At 35.9% G+C, this 20,497-nt stretch overlaps 2 protein-coding genes across 2 annotated transcripts in view; one reads left to right on the plus strand and one right to left on the minus strand.

The window, feature by feature from the left end:
- The window catches only part of LOC139127485 (neuroplastin-like), a 103,597-nt gene extending 83,687 nt beyond the window's left edge, over positions 1-19,910 (minus strand). Inside the window, exon 1 of the mRNA XM_070693408.1 lies at positions 19,614-19,910. The gene's annotated coding sequence lies outside the window, so the exon portion shown is untranslated. The remainder of the gene's footprint in view (positions 1-19,613) is intronic.
- On the plus strand, positions 37-4,543 carry LOC139127461 (fibroblast growth factor receptor 3-like). The gene is made up of 9 exons (XM_070693383.1): positions 37-99; positions 573-681; positions 1,031-1,141; positions 1,232-1,419; positions 1,901-2,017; positions 2,169-2,280; positions 2,450-2,546; positions 2,805-2,904; positions 4,338-4,543. Exons 1-9 carry the CDS (start codon positions 37-39, stop codon positions 4,374-4,376), a joined length of 936 nt encoding a protein of 311 aa, XP_070549484.1. The 3' UTR covers positions 4,377-4,543.
- Positions 19,911-20,497: the final 587 nt, after the last annotated feature.

Below are 20,497 nucleotides of genomic sequence, written 5' to 3' on the forward strand. Positions count from 1 at the left end.
ATCCTTTCCTATTTTATCGAATTTATATGTTTTAAAATGCAGTCAGAGGGAGAGACAGATCCTCAATATCAAGAGCTTGACTTGCGAAATATACCAGAGGTAAGATTATTTACTACAATTGTTTCTCACCTTAGGGTACGCATGTCTTGTATCACAAGTCAACAAACATTCAGTCGGGAATAAAGTGTGCAGATATGTAAACTGGACCGGTTTTGAAAATTATACACTGTAAGCCTCCTTGCTGTAGCAATCCAGAATAAATATATATTTGTTCACTGAAAGTGTGGTCATATTCGAAATTCAAATGAAATATTTAATGTTTACTTCTAGGAACCAAGTCAACAATAACTACGTCAAAGTGATACAGTGTACCGAATGACATCATATGTTTATACACATTTCACAAGCATTCTTGACAACATGTAATCCTTCGACATCATTGCAAAGCTTATTTCAACGATATCTTGAAAGTTTGCATTCAAACAATAGGTCTCCAGTTATTCCAATTCATCTTGAAAACGTGGCCACACAATCTAACCTATCCAAAACATCATCTTTATTACCTTATACAGCCCCCTGTCTACACGACCCTTGAGCAATACGCTTCTCTGTCGAATACGAAGTCTGACACCAATACAGAGTATGCAATGCCTGGCGAGATCGTCTTGAGTTTCCAAAAGAGTACGTTCGTCAGAAAGATTTGATTGGCGAAGGCACGTTTGGCAGGGTTTTCAAGGCCGAAGCATGGGAACTTTGCGACAGAGACGGTGTGACTGTGTAGCATTGAAGACTATTAAAGGTATCTCGTGTAAATGTAGAGAGAGAGAGAGAGAGAGAGAGAGAGAGAGAGAGAGAGAGAGAGAGAGAGAGAGAGAGAGAGAGAGAGAGAGAGAAGCATTTGTATGTTATCCGACGGAATAAGTCATACGTTCTTATCGTCTTATAAAATATCCACAAAGGAATACTAATAAGTAAATAATAAGTTGTAGAACTTTAATGTTATGACTTCTATTTATATCTGCGTTTCTAGATAACGCCACTGAAGACGACAAACAGAAGTTAACAGATGAATTGGAGTTACTTAAAACGGTGGGTCTCCACAAAAACATCCTCTCGCTGATCGGATATTGTACCAAGACAGGTTAGTATAACATCAAGTAATATTTCAAAGAGAATTGATCTCGTCTATTGTGTGCTGATAATTCCATTGACAGAGGTTTCTATTTTACAGAACCAGTGTATTTGCTGTTAGATTATATGGCACTCGGCAACTTACAGAAGTATTTGAGAGATTTTCGAAAATCCAACACTGACAACTACGCCAACGCTGAAGGAAAATTGCCGAGTCTGAGTTGCGGTGATCTTCTAAGCTTTGCCCGGCAAACTGCGAGTGCTATGGTTTACCTGTCATCGAAAAAGGTAACTTAATAATCGATTTCAAAAGAGTAAAGAATTCGTTTTAAGACATGCGTTTTAAAGCGCTGCGTTTTGTAAAGCGTTTTGACTGCAGGTTACAAAATGTTACCTAAGCCGGAGAAGAATGCAAAATAACCAACTGCGAGAACAACCGAATGAAAATTTGATGTTATATATTGATAACATTCTTATATATTTGAATACTTTATTGTGTGAAGGCAGGCTGAAAAAAGAGGACGTCTTAAGAGTTGATGAAGACGTAATAAACGAAAATATGAGAGAAAGGCTCGGAGAGTTGAGAAAAATGGTTTCGACTCTCAATATCGATGAGTTTGTCATATTCACTGCATCGTGCTCGTCCGTTTAAATACAAATAGCTTGAGCTCGTTGGTAATGAACTTTGAGTGGAATGCTACAATTAGGAAAAACACCATTCACTGTTCTTATAACTATATAATATCAATGCCGTCTGAACAACATACAGGTAATTCATGGTGATCTCGCCGCGAGGAATGTTATGTTAAATGACGACAAAATGTGTAAAATTACAAACTTTGGACGAGATCTTGACAATTTAAGAGGCAACGGGAACGACAACAAAGTAAGTGCGCCTTGATGATATTCATTGATTACAGAACGCACCAATTACTATACTTAAATGACTATTTTGATTCTCAGAAACTTTGATAGTGAGGGGGCCTCGATTTAAACAGTTTGTCTTATAAAGTATGCATTCTACGCTACTATTTCAGATGCGATTGCCTGTACGCTGGATGGCACCGGAAGTACTGTGGTCGTCCGAATTTTCAATAGAGAGTGATGTTTGGTCATTTGGCGTGGTCGTGTGCGAGATAGTCACCCTAGGTAGGTGGTCGGTGGCATCAAAGATTAACCAACTTCATTAAAGGATATTTATTTATCTTTTATGCCATCCGTTTAACATATTTGGTATTTTTAGGGGCGGCTGATTACGTCTAAGACCGTATGGCATCATGACTTCATGTTTACCTCCTTCCCACCACTCACAATTCAGGAAACACACCATACCAAGGAATGTCGGCGAAAGAAGTGATTGAATATCTGAAGCAAGGGAGTAGGATGAGCAAGCCTAACTGCTGCAATGAGGATCTGTGAGTTTTATATTTTCTTCGCATTTGTGAGTTTTGATTTTTCTTCACATTTGTATCGCCATGTTTAGTAAAATTTTACTGAGTCCAATTTACTTGGGCATGGGGCAAATGATTTAGGAATGGAATTAATCTAATACAAAATTATAAACAAAAAGTTATCAACATTTAAAAATAATACAACATTGATAGTATAAAGGTAGTTAAATGTTTTTGCATATCAATAATTGCAGTATCCCGCTATCATTTCACCTTGTGTAGGTACCTGCTTATGATGAACTGTTGGTCTCAAAAGCCGACACGGAGGCCAAAATTCAAGGACCTAGTTCGGGAGCTGGAAGAGATGGAGCGCGAAAAAGAGGTAATTGCAAACTAGTTAGAAGATTGTGTAATATTTTTAATTTCGGACGCGCTCTAAGCAGCCGTCCCTAATTTCGGCAAGTCGTTTGCTAAAAAGAGCGATCCTTCCCTGTCATATTTGTAAAGGAGGGCCTCTGAACTCTGCGTTGACACTAATTATGTATTTCATCTTCAATTTGTTTCGTACATCTTTCAGGGCTCATTACTATTTTTTCATAATGTAGATTGAGCTGCATGAAATCAACGAGTATAGTGTATTGTCACGTAGCGTGGTCGAGTTCGGGGCTAAAGGGTGTCATGATACGTACACTCTTGGGTAGAACGTTGGAGTAGAATAGACATCAACAGGTACACAGAAATAATCTAAGTCGTCTTTCTTTATTAACCGGGAAACACACAAATTATACGGTACAACTTTTATAACTAATAAAGCAGTCTAACAATAGTCATCAGGTCATGGTCGTCGTCTGGCGCCATGTAAGTCACGAAAATGCATAGCTTATATCAGGTGAAACGCATGACCATGGAGTACCAGATTCAACGTCCGGTCAATACTAATGACTTAAGCAGTTGTTAAAACAATACATTTACTAAAGGAGTATGAACGGTTACTTCATCTAGATGCGAGAAATAGACAAGGGGAAATCATTCTCATTGTGAATGACGTGTAGGGGTACTGTCCTTCAGAGTCATTGTCGGTCGTAATAACTAAATTAACGGCTAAAATACTAAACAATCGAAGGGCGATATTATAGTATTAATACATGGCGTCTCATCATAACGTTGTCTACTCTCTACCAAATATAATGTTCCGAAAGTATCGCGATGACAATTAACCGTAATATATAACCACTCAGTATATTGTATTACCTTCAAAAACGCCCGATACATAAATTCTTCGCTTTTCATCCCTACGAAATAGCTTACGGCTCATAACAAACAGAGGAGAGGTACTCCAAACAAAAGAGGATGATGTAAAGGGAGAAACTATATTTTAGTATGTCTCCTCTGTGTTTCGTTGACGAATGATATCATGAACAGAAAATTGTATAAAAAAAAAGCCACAATACAAATAACAGTAAAGCGATTTCTTTCAACGGAGGAGCTGTTTTTTTCTGATCATAGGTTTGTTGTATGATCACAGACAGGAGAACAATTTTTTAAACGAAAAGAGATACGTTTATTAAATGGCGCTCCTCAGGTTTATTACAGAAAAGCAATATCATCAACATTTATGTAATGATACAAACAATACGCTATTGTTCAATTCAAAATGCAAATCTTCAGTTTGACTCAAGAAAACCATATGGTAAAAATATATAACGACTTGTGGTATTCGGCTACAACACTGCGCTGGTACACTGCTATATGCCGAGTAAACAGTATAACTAACGATTCATAATCCTTTTTTCGTTGTCGACTTACTGTTCGTAGGTTTATGTAGACATTAACAGCGCCATTGGTGACTTATAAGAAGATGTTAAAACCATGGAGTAAAGAAACAGTTAGAAGATTTCGGATTGGAGGCTTCAAGCAGAATGACAGTGTTTTCTGCAATCTTCGTTTACTCCGGATTAATATTTTGACAGGAATTTTTATCAACAAGGAATTATTCTTGTATTTTTTATAATTTTTTGGATAGATATTTATTTTAGCCATATACTATGTACGTAGCTATCACACACTAATATGCATAAATGTATTGAATTATATATATATATATATATATATATATATATATATATATATATATATATATATATATATATATATCGCAATATACAAATTTCCTCTTCAGAAATAAAATTACTGTGTTCGATACCGAATGCAGAGCGTTATGATAACAGAAATTACTTCAAGTAAAAGTAATAATATTTGTACTCAAGTTTCATGCATCCTGCAATCTTCAGACAGGAGGAAAGGGATGCTTAGTTCTTCACTCTTTTTACATGGTTAGGACGTACCATTATATTTCCAGGTGGTGTTTAAATTCAGTAAATCTGTCAATGGAATAATAGAAATCGGAATTCCATATTTTATTTCATTTTGTTCAAATACTCAGGAAATGTATTTTATGAGTATTGCATAATTAAGTGTGTTTAGAATCTGTCAATGGAATAATATAAATTGAAATTGCATATTTTATTTCGTTTTGTTCAAATACTCAGGAAATGTATTTTATGAGTATTGCAGAATTGTGTTTAGAATACTTTTGCGCAAAATAGATGGAATTTAAAAGTAATCATAGCCGACTTTAACCAAGATAGTGTGCATATTTAGTTTCTTTGTTGTATATTTTATGTTAAATCATTGCAATCATGTTTACAGTTCTTACGACACATATATCAAACTATCCGGAAATGTATTTCTTACCACAGAATTCAACAATGTATTTGCAAAAAAAAGAATTGTGAGACTTTATAATTTACTTAATGTTTCTGTATTAATCCCCGTATTAAATTCACCTCGACTAAATTAAATTAGATTCAATGACGAACATTTCTCATAAAGTATTTGAGGTAATATTTATGTATCGTATACATGTATATATTACACAATCACTGTATTCACAGCAAAGGTGTTAGCTTAGCCTAGCTTCACATTCCTGTCCTTTTCGTTTGTTTTCTTTGGCGATATTCTGGTATGTTGTGATGTTTGTATATATGCAGTATATGTACCATCCTTGGTTTTGAATTTGAACAAGGTTTTTTCACAGACCATTACAACTAAATGTATGGACGTAATAAAGAAAAACATAGTGACCGTTTATTCCACTATACATAGGTTGTTTGTCAAATGTTTATGAATCTTGGACAATGATGTCAACATGTAGGAGTCAACAAAACACGTATTTAGAAACATACACAATGAGCTACTGTATAACTTCATCGAAAGATATTTCTGCATTGTGTAAAATTATGTTCAAATTCGTCTCACTTCCAAACACAAAAAACCAACTAAACATAATATACACTTACAGTATACACTATACCATGCACAAACAACGAAGATATGGATGCTGTTGAGTTGCTTTCCGATTCCGATTGATTACAAAAATAGTTAATATTAAGTGAGGGCAAATCTCGAAGTCGGGTTGTCGTTAAACTACGCTTAGCAAGGAGTGCTGAGGTTGAAGGTTGAATTAATGTAACAAAAAAACCAAATCTTTGCACAGAGCACACAGCAAGCGTATCACAAACAGCTAGATCATTCTTCAACTACCACTGTGAGATTGTCAAGTCAATAAACAGCTGCAGTTTGAAAGCGGAACTTTAAAGGATAAGTGATACAATGCTGACCGCCTATCAGGTATACATTTCATCAATATCGACATGACTCACATTCAATGGCTTTTATTTAAAAAAAGATCTAAAAATGTATTAATGTAATTAAATTTTTCATAAGAAAAACAACAAGTAGCCTAGGGGACCGAAGCTGCGAGTGTTAATATTTTTTAATATTTCTATGCATTGTATCAAACGCAGGTTCCTGCTGTCTCCCTACAGCATGTTGAAACACAAACTGTTCAGTTTGGCGACAAAAGCCTGTGTATATAAATATTGGTGATGATTGAACTTAAGTCCAGACTGAAAGTCATTTGTCACTGCAGGCTGAATTGGCAAGCTAAATACTGGAGATTTTAACGTGCTGTAGGGAGTAGAACAACTCGAGAACGCAGTCGTATAAACTGAACCAAAATTAGTCAAAGTTATCACAGTTAATACAGCTACTGCCGACACTCAGTGTCAATATCACTGCACATCGACAGTGACAGAGATAGCTCTTTACAAGGTAGCACATTATCGCTCGAATTAGGTCGAACATGCAAGATGCAACAATGTATTAAAACCTTGCGTTCTAGTATTAGATAAATATTATTACGACTACGTATTTATTGCATTTTTACAATCCTGTTGATCTGTTTGCGATGTCCTACAGTAACTGTCCTTACAACCTTAATCAATATGCCCCACTCTCGCTTCCGAAGTCTGACATTGATGAAGTGTATACGAAACCTTGTGAGGTTGTATTCAAGTTCCAAAAAGAATACGTGCATAAGAATTACTCAATAGGTGGAGGCACATTTGGAAGAGTTTTCATAGCTGAAGCATGGGAACTTAGGGACAGAAACGGTGTGATTGTTGTCGTTTTGAAGATCGTCAAAAGTAATTAATTTCCCATTTTAGTACAGTAAACACAGCGACGTCTGTACGCATGGCCATGGCCATGGCGAGGAAGTAGGCATGGCTAGAGGTCACGGAACTAAAGGTGCATTTACATATGATCACATTCCCCGTTGAGGGCGCACTATACATGCCAATACAAGCTACACAAAAGGCAGCTACATGGGTGTTGTGCTCTTCAGCTGGTTTATTTGTAACATTGAAAAAGAAAGAAAAACGCTGCAATATTGACTTAAATAGCCACTTGTGTGGCCCTGTGCTTAGACTCAAAACGAACACTGGTATTGGGAGATATATTATCTTGGCTTTCTGTGCACATATCCTAAATGTTATTACAAGATAAACAATCTACGTTTCCCGACGCTGCGTAAACATTACCCGTTAAATATCAAAAGTGGAAGTCACTGAATGTATATCGGTCGTATGTGGTGCTGTGACACGTATCGCTGCGGTATCTTGGTGAACCAGTGCCTCGTGTCCCACTTGCAGTTTGCAACACGTCAGTCCGTGAACCCAGCCGCTCTTCTGCCGTCTCCACTTATAAGCATATAGTTAACAGCTTTCAGATATGGATTATGACTGCTGGATTCCGATTATTACTGAATATGTACATACCAGAAAAGTGGCTTCAAGTGCGGACAACAGTGAGAGTTCGACAAATGACAGAATGCACACACAGTAACACTGGTTAAGAACAGATTTATTGATGGCGCACATAAGTGTCCCTATAATATAATTGTAAGGTGTTTAACCTTTAGGGCGAGCAGCAAAGAACAAGTAGAGGAAACACGGCGTCGTATCTATATCTGACTGACTGTCAGCTATAAATAGTTGGCTATTGCCTTGTAATGTTGAATTTGAAGCGAGGCTACACACTAGCCCAGATCGGAAGGATTGAAGCCATATGCCCTTTATTTAGGACAGTATCCTGACGGGTCATTAGAACTTGTTGAGACAATAATACGTCACAAGTTATACCAAATCAGACAAACTGCTGTTATGGAGATCCTGTGTACAATGAGACAGTTTCTCTCACACAAAGGTTAATGCATCTAGCGGTCATCGATACCAGTAAAATAATTAAATAAAATACACAAGTCGATATGTATACAAACCACATTTGAAATGCAAAGAGAAGATAATTACGTTTTACTATGATGTTCCCGAAGTCTCGGCGAAAACAAGAATGTTTTTGAATTACATTTAGAATAATGAAGGTAGTCAACACTTAATAAAGGCGCATACACTTAACAATTTCACGCAATTGACTTGAAATGTGTGACAGTGACATGCGAAAATTAATTGTGGTATGTAAATTTAAGATCAAGGCGTGTATTGATGTTTATGATTGATATAATACTTCATCTTTAATTCATGTCCATCATATGATTAAAGCCACGCTTTAAAGCTAACGTTTGCAATCCCATTTTAAAATGATACGAGAGAGGAAATACAAACAGAGGGGACATAACGGCCATTGCGAGAGGAATACAGCTGACTCAAGACATTTAGAAAATGGGCGAACCTTATCTTTGGCAATGGCAGCTGTCAAGCTTTACTACAGAGAATTTAAGTCTATGTATTATCAAAGAACTCTGAACGCATCGTTTAGTCAACACTTTTAAGATCCCAGTTATCTCTCGGCAAGCCAAGACGAGCCCACGAAAAAATAACCAAACATAGTAACACTGCCTCCAAATTACATAGTTTTATCCGTGTTAAAAGGGCTTGCAGTTTATCACGGGCCTGCTTTGTCTGTAGAGCAGCCTGATTGACATTTTAGAAATATGTGCATAGCATCACGGGATTATAGCTAGACAGGAGTTGAGATTACCATCATAAAATATGACATCGTTTATTGACAGAACTGGCTTTAAATACTAAATCTCAGAGGAACAGAGATGACTTGCCTTCTTCTCGCATTTTTTTTTAATATTTCTAAAACTGAACGGACAAACGGAAATTGACCAGTTTGGTGACTGAGACACAGCAAACAAAAAAAATCAATTCCTGCTTACAGGCAGGAATGGAATTTTATTCTTATTTTAAAAATATGACAGATTGACGAAAACACATAGAAATCAAGGCACAAGTCTAGAAATTCGAAGCGCATAAAGCTGCTAAAAACGTTACATTTGCAGTCGCTCATAACTTTGTCACGGTAGGAGTATAGGTAAAATGCTATGTGCAGGTAAACTGGCGGCTGTTGACCAGCAAAGTACTTTTAAACAACCAATAAAATATGGAAAAGCTAAATTCAAATGTTAACGATCAGCAGGCCATACCGTTACTTTAACTTCGGAACGAGTGCTACACATTCGCCAATTTTGAAGGCATTGCAGTAAAAACAATGTCTATAACGTAGAACAGTATCTGAACGGCTCATTAACATAAAACTATAAAGACATTTCGACATCAAAAATACTTCATAATCAGAAACCTTTCTCTTAAAACGTTAATTAAGTGTGCTCTCAGATATGGACAGCGAATGTCAAAAATAACATAACCACAGTAAAACACCAATTTCATGCATTATTTTCATAATTTTATTTTCAAACAAAAGCTGGTTTGTATAAATGTGGTAACTGAATGGCGTTTGTAGAAGCATCACTGTTCACTGATTTTGATCATACCTACACATGTTAACAAGTTAAATCACAGGCCGCCTAATCACTATTATAAGCTTATTATTGAATTTTTTTCAGTTTCTCTATCAGTTCTTCTCCTTTTCTTCATGCTCTGACTGATCGTATTAAATAAAATAGCCTAACCTATAGCCTCTTGACTCTTTATTTATTTTACACCCCATTACAAGGACGTTTATCTCTCATATACACACATCTTGTAATTAATAGTCAACATGACTAATTATGCTAATCCGTGGACTTATCAGGGATTTTATAGGTTAGTCAACATCGCGAAAGATAGGAAAGGTTACTAAACTCCTTTTTCATTTACATCTCTATCTTTCCGATGTTGACCAACCCTTGATAAGCCCACGGATTAGCATAACTAGTTGTGTTGACTAATTAATTACAAGATGTGTATATGAGAGATAAGCGTCCTTGTAATGGGGTGTAAAATAAATAAAGAGTCAAGAGGCTAGGTTAGGTTATATAATCGTTTATTTTATTTACTCCGATCAGTCAGAGCATGAAGACACAGTCCCTATATCCATAGAGGGACTGTGATGAAGAAACGGAGAGGAACTGATAGAGAAAAACAGTGAGAAAAACTCAATAATAAGCTTATAATACTGTCTGGGTGGCCTGTGGTTAAATAAAAAACGGGTGCCGCACTCGTAAAAGTACGCCCTCACAGTGCAATATACAAATTAAGTATTTCGTGCACATACACATCGTGATCATTAAAGAAAAAAAACATGGTGCAATTTACTTAAATGCACAACACACGATGGCTGACATTTTGTTGTTGTAATCGTTATTTTTCTGTCACGTAAGTAATTTTTTGAAAATGGCGGGAAATCTAAAATGATGTTAACACTTTCGATGCGTATGACAATTTTATACACTTTTCAATCTTTAATGTTTCAAAGAAAACACTTGAAAAACTGAGGACTTTTTAAGATCGGTTTATTTACATATTTGCAGTTATTGCAATTGTGGCTTTAATATACACCTAATTGTATCTGTAGTGCAAAGGGCGTTGAGGCTAAACAAGCCTGCTTTGTCAGTAGAGCAGCGCAATCATCATTTTGAAAAATATGTGTACCACAGGAGCGTATAAGAACTAAGGCGGGCGATAATAGTCGATGTATCATCATAAAATATGACATTATCCATTGATAAAAGCCTTACAAGTTATCGTGAGGTGCACACTGATCGACGCTGACCTAAATTTCAAACGTCGGATGAAGAAATGAAACTGTATTGAAGTTTGTGTCTTATTATGATTAAAAACAAACTCTTATTGTGATGCAGGTACTTCTATGATAAAAGCAGACTTTTGAAACTGTCTTAAACGTGCAAACTATAAACAGTTTGAGATATTGTTAGTTTACCTGTCTATGTATTGACATAAATCACGTTTGGCGTATATCGGCACTTAGTAACCTAGCAAAGATACTACACTCAAAACTGCTTGGAAAATCCTACACAGTCACTAAAAATAGTGGTTCAACAACAGAGCGAAGTTGTTACCCCTCTAAACGCTGTATAGTTCATGAAACACTCGCAAATACATGTGCATGCTAGCTTCCATGCATCGCGGACAGACTTTATCAATTATCGATTATTTGGGCTTCAGAGAGACTTTTGAGATAATACAGTCCACCAGCCGAGCTATCAACCCATAGGAATGGATTGTGATATTACCTGGGATAGCCCTTTGGATTTTTGAAGTCATTCTCAGGATATTTTAATTCAAACCCAATCAGGACAGTTAGTTATGCAAATAAACGCAACCGTACAACACTTAAAACACTTAAAATGACAACTGCCATAGTACAGTAAATACTATCGTTTGAGATATAAATTTTGGCAGTAAATCACAGACAGAAAGGCATTCCAATCGCCGTCGTGCTCTCTCTATTCTGAAAGAGAGGAGCTAAAACAAAGCGTACGTGAGGTAATTCATGTTGCTGATAGATACACTAAATAAAATTAATTAAATCTGAGAGGAACAGAGATGATGTGTCTTCCCTTTTTCCTTATATTTTTAAACACCTCCACAACAGAAAGGAGAATTGCAGTGAGCATAGACTAGATAAAAGGGGAAGTAACAGCTTGAGATATATTCTAGCAGAGCGTGGAGCATATCACTGGTATACGATGATAGTTTTATTTGTTATTATCAAACAGACCGACAGGTAGATCCACGGACAGGTTACTAAAGTCAAATTTGAAAAATAAAAATGCAAAAGTTAATAGGGAAGACAATACTAAAACTTAATTACCCGTGAGGATAAATATCATGCGTACACTTGGACAATTTAATTTGACTTAGTATGAGGTCAATGTACAGTAATGCCTATGTCGCAATAGGCTCAGACATATCTGCCAAATGGTTGTAGACACGATAAAATTATAACAGAATTGCAATTAATTAAGTCAATTTATAACAGAATGGTAACATACACTCTAGGAAAAAATGTGACGAGCTAGAACGCTTTCTTGCAATGTGGTGAGGGTATGTTGTTATTTTCACCATAATAAATGAAATTTTATAATTCTCACTGGTTAGGAATGAGAAATGCACTCCTTTTTGAGAATCGAGTATCAAAAGAGATTCTCACCGATGGGAATAGAAAATCCCAGCAAACACAGCGAGTGTGGTAATTTTAACAGTGAGAATATATCATACTCATCATTCACTGGTAAGAATTAACCAGACTAGCTGTTCATTGCTGAGAATCAGTCGGCATAATTTTCACCAGTGAACAACATGTTAAGTCTGGTTGATCTTACCAATGAAAAATGAGTAATGAACGCCCTCACTGTGTCTGTTGAGAATATTCAGTCTCATCGTTAGGAATCTGATGTTAAGTGCACTTCTCATTGCTCACCAGTGAGAACTAAAACAAATCTCATCGATAGCGGTGATAATAACAAGTTTCTCACCAATGCGAGAAAGTGTAACTTTTATAGCTCCACTCTCACACTTTTTCCTGTAGAGGTATGACTAGTTTCCGGGCATATAAAGAATACCCTTTTGCAAATCACAATCACAACCATGTGTTCCAATGAAAGGCACATGCATGTCAATTTATATTACGAAACTATCGATGAATCGTAACTTGCATACATGCTGTGTGAAGCCTTCGACAGGCCATTCTGCCTACTTTGTTATGCCTCAGGACTCGGGCCTGTGAAAGGCAAATTAATCACATGAAATTTGACATCTTTCATTGACATCAGACTTACAGGGGCTATGCGGTAGTTCAGATTACGCTAGGCTGACCTGGTTAAGAGAAAGCTTATAATACAGAAATAATTAAAAGTGAAGAAAGTTGCTTTAATTGTCGAGTAACATAAATGGTCTAGAGGATTATTCGAGTACACAACTGAATTATGTCGAATATCTATGCCGTTCGAGGTCCTATAATAGTTCCTTCATTTTCAACATTAGCTGTAGCACATGGTGCGTGACCCAAACTATGTAACCTTTCCTTTATCTAAAGTTATTGCCACATTTACATTTGATATATCCCTCCTTCTCTTTAAAGCAATCAAACAAGTTACTCGTGAACGGCCTTTCATTGACCAACACTCGAAGATTTTATACTGCAAACTCTTTAGCAATTTTTATGAACAGCTAAATCTAGCAGCAAATGTATAAGCAGAACTTTCTCACTAAACGAGACAAGACTGAACTGAAAAGACCCCGTGCGCCAGTATATGATATCTTTATCGCCGACACTGAATAAGAAAATGGCCTACGTTAAATCAACTCCAGACTGTAAAAAAATTAGAAGGCGCCGTCTCTAAGACATAAAAATGAATAAATTACAAGATTTGTTATGAGTGACTTACAACAGGTTTACCTGGCTGAGGTCGAATAAAAACTGACTGACATTCTGAAATCCAGCTGCCACATTGTAGTTGCTTGAAGAAGGGGCAAATAATACATTCACCGTTTTCGACAGTTGCAAAGCAAGCTTCATGTTGCTATGGTGATGAATTACAGCTGTATTATTTACCACCACACAACCTGAAACTCCTATAAACCTTTAGTAGTGACCACTTCAGACTCAACTAAAATGGCTGAAACGAGCCTCATGCAAATGCTGAATTTTTCGTTCATATTTTAAAGATATAACCGCCTGACAAAAACACATGAATTGAGATCGAGTCTCAATTTGGACATTATTTTCAACGCATATTGTACAATTACAAAAGATAACTATCGTGGTCTCCCATAGCTGTACTAAAGTAGTGATTATAGTAAACATTATATACACAGGTAAACTGTCGACTGTTGACCTTCAAAGTACGTTTAAGCAAGCAAAGCCGACCACATGTTTCATGTAGGTGGCAGATCTACCTGATAAATACCAGATAAATAATTGGCGCTGCCATTTGGATGACCTGTTCGAGATATTTAAAAGCCATTCAGGAAGAAATAACACGTACACCCAAAAAGGGGGGAGTGGATGCTCTGATTAAGCTTTCGCTAAGAAAGGGATTGACTTTACGTCTGCATCGAAAGGCAATCATTAGAGTTTGTATACGTTTCATGGCATTGGAATTGAACACATTCATTTGTATGGCAGCAGCTGTCCTCACATTCGACCTGTATTGTGTCCTGATTGACTCACTGGATGCTTAAAGAAAGGTGAGTAGGCGCAACTATTTTCATTTGCTAAGAGGTAACAACTGCATTTTCTAAGGCGAGTTGTTTGAACTCGGGTGTCAGCGTTACGTTTGGCTTGTTTGCTAGCACTATCGGACCTGCCTAAATTTATTGTTGAGCCCATATAGGGTCTATGACTATTGCAGCTACACCGACCGTTTTGATGAGGAAATTTGCAATATCACAGGCAGGCACTGCTTGACTTCGCTGACATGGAACGTTTGACGTCGAAACGTTGAGAGCAAGAACGACGTCAACGCCCATGCACGTAGTATTATAAGGTATACACTTCCTCACCAAAATGTTAAAATTATAACGCCTACATATTCATGAACTGAATAGACCGAAAAGAGAAAACAACATTGCCTCATTGGTTATCAATAAAAAGAATTTGTCATAAAATCTTCACTATAGCAATTTAGAATGAGCTATGTTCATACTCGTTTTAGTTTATGGATTTTAGTTCTGCAAACTAAACTGAACACTCGCATCGCAAAAGGCCTTGTATTTATCAGGTTGACCGTTTACACCTGGAAAATGATACGTGGTTGCACAGAATATTTGCATGACTGCATATAACCTCAATTGTACCCTGTATCACCAGCAAGCAATAAATCAAATTGCAATCTCTGACCTTTTGCAGACATATCGTACTTCTGCTTGCAAGAGGTTATTTTGAATTCTAAAAAAGGGAAAGGATACTCAGAATATCGGTATGGTGCTCTTTACATTATAATTGGTCCTGATATAATCTTTTGTTTAACAACTGATTTGAAGAGAAATCAAAATTTAACGTCCTTGTAATGCTATAAATTATAGATGCTGCTACTAAAGCTATAATTCTGTCTCAGTTTGATCAATCCATAAACTGAGGTAGAGGGATTAATTACTTACATGTAGATTAACCCAAGCTTTCGAAGTAGCATTGGTATTTATTCGGTAAGTCTTTTGAAATTGAAGTTCTGAATGCGTCATGAGTGACCTAAACTACACAGGTCGCGCCAAGGAAGGAGTGACAATTGTTCTTTGTGGAGTCATAAAAAGTCTAACCCCATTGACACATAGCATGACACTGCCTGGTATTTATGGAACGAGGAAACTGCTCTGACGGGCAAACATGCCCGTTGTCCGTAGTTGTGCTTCGATATTCAGGCGTAAAACATTCTTTCGTCGTCGTTTACGCTAAGATAAATTAGTTGTTTCCTCAGATTTCTATTTTGTAAATAAATTATGATAATGGCTTATATGTGATAATATACGCACCGTCGCGCCATACTTATAAGTTGTATTGGTGACCTGAAATATACTTACTAGTCTTGATATGTTTATTATTAGTACAGCAAAAGTCAAATTGTCGGTACTGAGCTCGAATTTATCCAAATTTGGCAAAGTTAATTAAACAATCATAATGAGTCTGCGATGGTAGTCTTCAACATGTTGGTAATGTCAGTCACATTCATTGTTGGGGCCGTTCTACTGAAATTCACGGTTGCACAGTCAGTCGTTCCCTCTGGTTGTTTCTTTGGTGCAGTGACTCTTGACCCGGGAGCGTGATCCAAGTCAGCGTAGGTAAGACCCTCGACGCTTTTGTCTACTTTGTACTGTAACAAAAAATTCAAAAAGTGCTCACTCAATATTTACTCATTGGCTGCATGCAATGACTTGACATATTTGCGGGACAGCAAACATTTTTCTGTAAACTAGACTGTCGGTTTCACCTTGTGGTTTAAACATTTTGGTCAGACAAAGGGTTTGATGTAGCTCTGAGTTTGACCGTAAATGCATACCACTTTGAATATAGAAAAATAGGCTCGTAAAAGACCGCCTATTTTCACACATTTTCAATGAGGAACGCTTCAATAAAATAAAAGCTTTATGATTAAACGCTTCACCTTTATCAAACGTATTGGCTACACTCTGCATACTTCAAAGAAGACAACATCAGGTCAAACGCCAAAACTTGTCAAGGTCACTGACGTATCACTTTGATTGTTTTGCACCGCACGCTGTGATTTCCGAACAAGCAGGTAATGTTGCATGCAGCATTACACAGATTACAAAATAGAACAACAACTTATCAATCTTTGAGGCTCTTGTGGTGGATCATATTCCCCTGGTTCTGCGACAAAACAAGACAAAAAGGTGAATGAAAGTTCACGAGAAGCAGTTTAACAATACAACAGAAGGAACCGTATTTAGGTCACATTATCATCTTTTCGTGAGAACAAATTTTTAAAGACACCGTACGCGTGGTACACTGTGATCTTAAGTACAGTACCAATGTGACCCATACACTATCATGATTCTTGTGTTAGTCTAACCTTATATCTGTGTTTTTAATGCACGTGTATTGCCTAAAATCTGAGAATTTTCGAAGTCAAATTATGGTTGTACATCCGTATTTGTCAAATATACTCTCAAAGTTTTTACTGTAACAGTAAAGTGTCAAATGGCAATGCTACAACAAGATGAACATTTTTCATTTGAACATCGCATTCATTTTAAATAACCAGCCTCTATGACCAACGTATTTAATCTTCAACTTCCTAATATCTATTCATGATAAAATAAAATGTATTCACCTGCATCAAATGGTCCATTGTTCTTATTTCCAGAATCAGCACTCTGAATAACATAAATCAGAATTAAGAACATATATAAAAGAGAAACAAGCAAAACACAACTTATGTTATTGATTAAATAGAAAGCCACGAATTTAATGAGATCTTAATATTCATTTGTTTAATGATAGAAGAGGTAAGCTTACCATCATATTTCAAATTCAATTTTATATGAATTTAATTGCATTATTGCCTTTATTGACAGAGAGACAAAGAAGCATGCCTAAAAACTTGGTCCACATGCAGGAAACGAAAACAGACAAAAGTTATATTCTGACCTGATGTAGCGATTTCCTGGTGGGCTTCGCATATAGCACTGCAATATCGTCAAGATCGTCGTTCTCCTCCCCCTCCTCCAACATTATTCTGATCGCTCTATGTCTTAAATGTTGACATAGGTGCCTCTGAAAATGATAAACTATCATATACGAACATTTTTTGACAAAAGAGCGCAATCAGCTCCATGCTGTGATATGTTTAATAGATTATGATTTGCTTTACAAATTTCTTTTTGTGTCCAACTATTTAGACTCTTGCAAACCTTTGTGTTCTGGTATGTTAAATATATAATTTTCATGCAAACCAATGTTGGACCATTAACACTTTTTATCCGTTGACAGACACATGGACATGCTATTTCAGAAGTATTAGCCAAGGACACCGAAAAACTAGTAAGAGCAGTTTACAAAGATTACTGGCATACATATTGGATTTGCGTTTTTCTCCCGTGTCACCTGTATCGTTATTGGCAACGTCTGGATTTTCGTGAATTTCAAATGCCTGTGGCGTTCTGTTTCAAATGAAGGTTAATATACCGTTAACGATTGATACCAATGATTTATTAAAATATCACGTGTCTTCAAACCAAAAAAATAATAATACTTTGCTTAAGGTTCCATGACCAGAAATTGTCCTTTTTACGCTAACGATTCTCTAGTGGTTAATAAGCTCAGAACCCCCATAAGTTATATATTTTCTGTAAGCGTAGATATAGGGAAATTTTTTTTTTACAATAGTTTCACCATTGTTTTCATAACTATCACGTGACAGGTAATTTGAATAACCTTTCAAAAATTGGTTTTCCCTATATTTTGTTTCAATGCTTTGAGATATGTGGCTGAAATTTATGTGAATGCAAGCTGTCCTTAGTATCTTTCAAAGTGTGTCTCGGAAGTTTTTTAAACCTTCTTAAACAATTTTTATGCAAGAAAAACTTCCAGAGTGGTGAATTTTACCCTATTTAATTTCTTTAAAATTTGGCTCAAAAGAACTAAGGAAGATAAAAATAATCTGAGACACACTTTGGAAGAGCGTTGTTACAGCTTGCATTACGGCACGTTTGAGTCAGATATTTTGAAGTATTAAGACAAAACATAGGGAAACCGATTTTTGAAAGTTTATGTAATTACCTGTCACATGATATTAATGTAAATAATGGTGTCACTATGGTTACCAAAATGATACCCTATATCTAGGCTTTTGGAGAATGTATAATTTACAGGGATTCTGAGCTCATTAACTACCAGAGCATTGTTAGATTAAAAAGGTTAATTTCTTGTTTTGGAACTTTAATTCACGATAACAGGATTTCACTGATATTTATTCATCATTTTCCTAATACAGATATCTTCGAGTTTATATACTATCTTCTCCCTAGTAGCCAAGCTGCACTTCTTCACACTCGGTTGTATTGCAATATTTTTCTCTTTGCCAAATAACTGTGTGAGGGCATGAGGGGGAAATCAAGTGTTCTTTCCAGACTTATGTTTTAAAGTTTACAGGATATTTATTCCCTTACTTACTGTTAAAAGTGTAGAGGCGACATCTCCGAAAATAACGACACTGTGACGAAAGTGGAAAGCATTTAAACAAGATCAGGCATAGTTACCGTTATAACTGACAAACAACAAACTGACAAGTACATACAACACGTTTTTTTCTTTAAAGATGTCACTCGTCGTGATATAATAGAGAAGAAATCTCACTAACTGTCATTTCTGCGAGGAAAAACAACCAACCAGATGCTTCATTTTTCTATTTGTCGGGTTTTGTTTCTGCCGCTTTATCACTACAGTCAGTACAATGATGATAATGGGAAGAAATATTATTCCTGCAGATACAACAGCTATCAATGGGATGTCTGCTTGTCCTTGAATTAACAGGAATAGACGAAATAAATAAATAAATAAATAAACAGCTAAATACATAAATTGGGAGCCAAGACTGTTGACAGTTTTACTTTCAAATCGGTCGCATTGGTAAATAATTGATAAACATTTATGGAGCTTTTGATAATGTTCATTCTATGCTTTATGATAATTGTTATAAACTAATCCTGCTGATGTCATGTCTTTATCATTCATATGACACCATCTTAGAGAACATATAATGATCCACTCTTTAAATTTTCATGACGTCACTATGCATCCTGCATACTTATATATATATATATATATATATATATATATATATATATATATATATATATATATATATATATATATATATAATTCATCACATTTTCCTTGACTAAATAAGTTTCTCAACTGACTATCCTTTCATTTGTCGAATCCTATTACACTCAATAATACTACATCGTACATCATGATAGAATGCCTCGTCTTCCTTCGCTATTTCATTATTCCAAAACGTGTTAGTGGCTTGACAAATATATTCACCAATGTGATGTCGCTGAATGACTTCATATTGCAACGTTGCAGTCTGACTGACCTGATTACGATTGTATAGCCATTGAACATCGGGTGTTGGATTTCCAGTGACATTGCAAACTATGATAAACTCCCTCCCTTCAATTGTATGTGTGACGTTATCAAACATGATGATCTCCGGTGAATCTGTGACAACACAGTAACGATTTGATGGTTTAGGAGCTATTGAAAATCATAAATCATTTTAAACATAAAAAATTCAAATTATTCATTATTTCAAATTAGGCCAATATAAAATATAAACTGAAGGAACTTGAAACATTGTTTTCCGATTATGCACATATCTCATATTACGTAATGTTGCAGTATTGAACAAAAGTTCTGTCATCTCAATGCAATTATCTGTCATGTAAATTTAATATCAATTAAAAACTAAACGGACATTTATGTGACTATTATAAATAATATGCGATATTTTTAAAATGATTCATCTTTGCCGCTAATATTAGAGGATTGTTTAGAAACACAAAGTGCATAACACTACAAACGATAACATCAATTTTTTGAGAAAAAAATAAATCATATGAGATGAAAGATGATATGACGATCTTACGGGACAATTCTTAAGCATGTAAATACTGTTCATGGTAAATCATGTACTACTTTGAAATGTTGATTATTACATATTTATGCTAAGTAGATATAACCCTAGTAAGTTGCTATTGTACTCTATTTCTCCAGTCGTAAACCTAACGCCATCTGACTTACCGTTACCAAGGGCTTAATACTGAAGCTCGAATCTGCGAATT

Source organism: Ptychodera flava, unplaced genomic scaffold, assembly GCF_041260155.1.
Source record: "Ptychodera flava strain L36383 unplaced genomic scaffold, AS_Pfla_20210202 Scaffold_32__1_contigs__length_2955704_pilon, whole genome shotgun sequence".
Classification (NCBI taxonomy): domain Eukaryota; kingdom Metazoa; phylum Hemichordata; class Enteropneusta; family Ptychoderidae; genus Ptychodera; species Ptychodera flava.